The sequence below is a fragment of the Atta cephalotes genome (assembly GCF_000143395.1).
Source record: "Atta cephalotes unplaced genomic scaffold scaffold00005, whole genome shotgun sequence".
NCBI lineage: Eukaryota > Metazoa > Arthropoda > Insecta > Hymenoptera > Formicidae > Atta > Atta cephalotes.
The window spans coordinates 8,729,946-8,734,613 of NW_012130069.1; the positions used below are offsets into that span (position 1 = coordinate 8,729,946).

Sequence of the window (4,668 nt, forward strand, 5' to 3'; positions counted from 1 at the left end):
TTTTATTTAAAAAAAAATTTAATGTGACTTGTGATATCAGTATTGACATAAAGAACAAAAATAATTATGAAATTATATTTTTCTTGATATATAAGATTTAGTTACATACACGAATTTTATAACACTTATACAGTTACGTTATATAAACTTAATTGATATAATTAAGATTTTATATCACTGTTAAATAAATGTAATAATTAGTTAATTGAATATTACTTATAAGCAATCAGCATGTTAAATTCTGTTTTTCTCTATACTGAATATTTGTTTACAAAAATATTTCTAATAGTTGGAACATTTATAGAAATTTAAGTGTACGTATATTTGCAGGTGTTTCATGTAAGTGGACAAATCGATATATTATGTCAAGAATTTAAAAATCTTTCTGCAAAATTTCTTCCTGATAAAACTTCTACATCTACATTAACTATATTGATCGAAAGACACAATAGAATTTTTTTGTTTTCTGATAAAATTGAGGAACTTTTCTCGTTTATTGCGTTAATGCAAGTTATTTGGAATACTTTTATCATATGCAGTTTAGGATTTATTATCATAATTGTGAGTACTGCATTAAATATCTTATGATCAATATTATAGTTAATTTATTTTATTGTTTACCGAAGTAGTCACTTTATGTTGAGACTGGTGTTATTACAATAATAAAAACTATTTTCACTTATCTTGCTGTGATAGTGGAAGTTTTCATCTTATGCTTTGCAGGAGAATATCTAAATTTGAAGGTTAGTAGCATGTGGAAATTATCTGCAAGTATGACATATTTAATTTAATATGATTATATATACATAAATATTTATTAAATAAAGATATGTAATGTGTACAAGGAGTGTATTCTTAATTTAAATTTAATTTTAATTTTAATTTAAATTGTGCATCTAACGATACGAGTCCAAGTATGGTGCATCACGTTGTGTTTTAAAATATGTACTTCTTTGAAAAAATTAGTGAGCTTATTAGCGCGAAGCTTTGACAGAGGCAACAAATATGTGAGCAAAGAGTTTCGTTTAGCTTCTTGTAATATAAATATAACAGTGTAGTAAAAATTACCGTAATATTACATAGTAAGACATTAATAATGTTGGATATAAATATTGCTGCAATTTTAAGTATAAGCAAAAATTTATCGCAGAAATATTTCTGCAATACTATGATAATATCCTAGTAATATTAACGCCTAAAGAATGTCATGTATCCCTAACCTTAATTTTTATACTGAATAATAAAAAATTATTGTCAAAATACATTTATTTAAATTAACATAAAATGATTTTTTGAAAACAAGTCCTCAAATAAGGTTTAGTGATGAATGCAAAGGTTCCAATACATCAATATACATCAATATAATCTAACTGAAAATCTACATTTTACATTTTTAGTATTGGTAATGTATATCGGAATATTACATTCATCACTAATTATCTTATTTGAGGAGTCATTTTCAAAAAATCATTTTAGGTAAAATCATCCGAAAATCGGTATAAGGCCACATAATGTTGCACTCTTTATTCTATCCTGTCTGAAGGTTAGAGAAATTGAATTCCTTTGCTTCTATTTATCGTGGTGTCGATCATAATAAAACGTTATAGTATTTGAATAATATTGTAGAATGAAATATCACATTAATAAAATTATTGCAATATATTGTACGATGCATCATCTCAATAATATTTTTCTAATATTGCATTGCAAGTTGTAACATTACTGCAATATTGTAATATCATAATATTATTGAATATTACATACGGTATGCGTAACTTGAAACACTGATATATAAAAATTATAAATTTCTTATCAAGAAAGAAGTCCTCAGAAATGTAGAAGAGTAAAAGCGTTTGATGAAATGTTGTAAAAAATAAGTATTTATAAATGAAATAAGGTTTTCAAAAAAGAATCACAACACAGAATGAATTACATTCCTGCTCAAAAATGTCGACAACGGCAGAGAATGCTAATCGAATTGATGACCTTGTTCAATGCTGATCAGTGCATTACTGTGCGAGATATAGCTTCAATTTTGAAATATTTCCGCGGATTTTATTTCTTTCTTAAGAAATTTAATTATCGCTTTGTTCCATATGTTTGGATGAACATCTTCTTTACATATGTCTGTCATTTCTGCCAAACTTCGAACTAATAAGTCTGTAATTTTTTTTAAAAAAGTACACATTCCATACACAGAATATTAGGTATATGATGCAAACCATATTTGCATAAGTCTATTTGGACGTACAATTTAATTTAGAATTTAAATTTTTATGCCTCTCATAATAATAATAAGTATTTTTTTAATGTAAAATAATATAAACATTAATCCAATACTATGATTTTGAATTAACTATTACATTTATTTCGCGTATAAGATTTCTTTTATTTTAAAAATAAAAATATAACAAACACATTTTTATTATGTATATTATTATTATTATTAATTTTATTCTAGAAATTTTAGAATTATATGGAATCAGAAATAGCAGAAAGAAATGAAAAGACATAGAGAAGACAAATGGCAGGAATTAACTTATCGGAATAATTTCGTTACATTGTTTTTTTATAATTGAATTTTACATGAAAAATATATTTATGGAATAGAACGCGAAATACACGTGATTTACACAGAAAGAACGGCTACAATTGTCATGCCCAAAAGTTGCCGATACATTTTAGTTACAAGAATTATAGAACGAATGTTTATGTACATCTTATGATTATTATAACCGAATGTATTAATGGGCGAAAATTATCATTTTTTTCGGTTGTGACAACCATTTTGTTTGTATAAGATGTTATATCGATTCATGTTATATCGATTCACTCAACATGATAAAGTAATAATTATCTATAAAACATTAGATATTTAGTAATGTTAATATAATTCTAAAGTGCAAATCTACTTTCTACTGTAATAAAGTCCAGTCATTCTTTACCATAATTAATATTTTCAATCTTATTTTTTACAATAATTATATTTGTAAATAAAAGATTTATAAAATTTATTAATAATAAATATTTATTTAACCTATTATAAAAATATTTTCTTTGTCCATAAATATTAAATTAATATCTATGTTTGCATTGTAAGATTGATCTATAATTTGATACTGCTTTAAGAATCAATCACAATGACCAAAATTTAATTGCTCTTAATAATATATGTATAATATTATTAACTGTTAAAATACTTAATATTTTGTAGATATACTATAATTAATTCTATGCTGACGAATTGATGTAACATTCTAATGTACATGTCATTAAAGTCTTTCCGTTCCGTAAACATATTTCTCATATTAATCCAGTTACAAAACAACGTAACGTAATTTTTTTAATTGATTAACCTGTACCATTTGTCATTTTTGTTCTCTTCCATTATTTTTGACTTCGTATGATTGCATGCTTTCAATACTACTTAACTTCGTTGCTTTTATACAAGAAATGATATATTTTTCTTATAAATGAACTTTTCCAAATTTTTTTACTTATCAATTGACATAATAAAAAATCAAGGAAATTTTGATATTTAAACAAAGGAAACTTTTACACAATATTTGTTTCAATGAGAAAGAATTATTATTAGTCATTTTTTATATTATTATTTTCAGAGTAATATAATCGCCAATGCAGCATATGAATCACTATGGTACGATTTACTATCAAATCAAAAGAAAACTATAATATTCATAATAATGAGATCTCAAAAACAAATCATGATCACGGCAGGAAAAATCACGAGTTTATCTTTGGAAACTTTCACGAGCGTAAGATTAATTGGATATTTTTTTTAATTAAATAAAGTTTTATGCATTTTCCAAGACATACATCTTAATAAATTAATTTTTAAAATTCTTTTTAGATCTTAAAAGCGTCAGCATCATACGTATCTGTTTTACATGCGATGTATTAACAAATAATGATTTAGTTGAAATCGTGACGTTCTTAGTATTATTAGTATAACATATTAATATAAAGAATTAATATATTATTATAAATTGCTTTCGATAAATTAATAGTGTTGAGTATTTATGCTATTTTAAGCTTTATAGATCTTTAGATTATAAATCTAAAAAATCTAAAAAATGACGGTTTATAGATTTGTAGATTATACAATTTAGAATTATATTTAATTTATAATTTAAATCTAAATGTTCATAAGATATCTAAATATCTGTTATTTTCTTTAACCTTGCATAAAATATTTTCTTACTTCAAAAGAAGAAAATAAGAAATAGAAAAAAAGGAAAATATCTTTTTTTTGGATCGATAGAATAAAAAAAAAGACTTTATTTTAGATGAGCACATATAGTTTATGTCAGCATCTGTATGTTTGTGTATAATTGCATTTCTACAATATGTCTAACTGATTTTAATATTTTGAGTTTCTTATGCATATTTTCTGAGAATATACTTGAAAATCTTATATTTCAAAAATAAATAACATGTTTGTAAAATATTTGATTTTTATGAGTCATTTTGATTTTTTATTTATTTTTATGAAATAAAATTCAAAAAAGGGATTTTAAAGCCGCTTGTATCGATTAAATCATAATTTTATATTGTACACTTACTTTTTCTCTTTTACAGATTTGAAAATTCTTTTCCAGGATTACTATACTATACTATACTATACTATATAAAATTCTTTTCTAGGAT

At 23.6% G+C, this 4,668-nt stretch overlaps 1 protein-coding gene across 1 annotated transcript; it reads left to right on the top strand.

Moving 5' to 3' along the window:
* Positions 1 to 504: 504 nt before the first annotated feature.
* LOC105626490 (odorant receptor 30a-like) lies at positions 505 to 3,922 on the top strand. Its single transcript, XM_012207790.1, has 3 exons — positions 505 to 561; positions 3,621 to 3,776; positions 3,872 to 3,922. Exons 1-3 carry the CDS (start codon positions 505 to 507, stop codon positions 3,920 to 3,922), a joined length of 264 nt encoding a protein of 87 aa, XP_012063180.1.
* Positions 3,923 to 4,668: the final 746 nt, after the last annotated feature.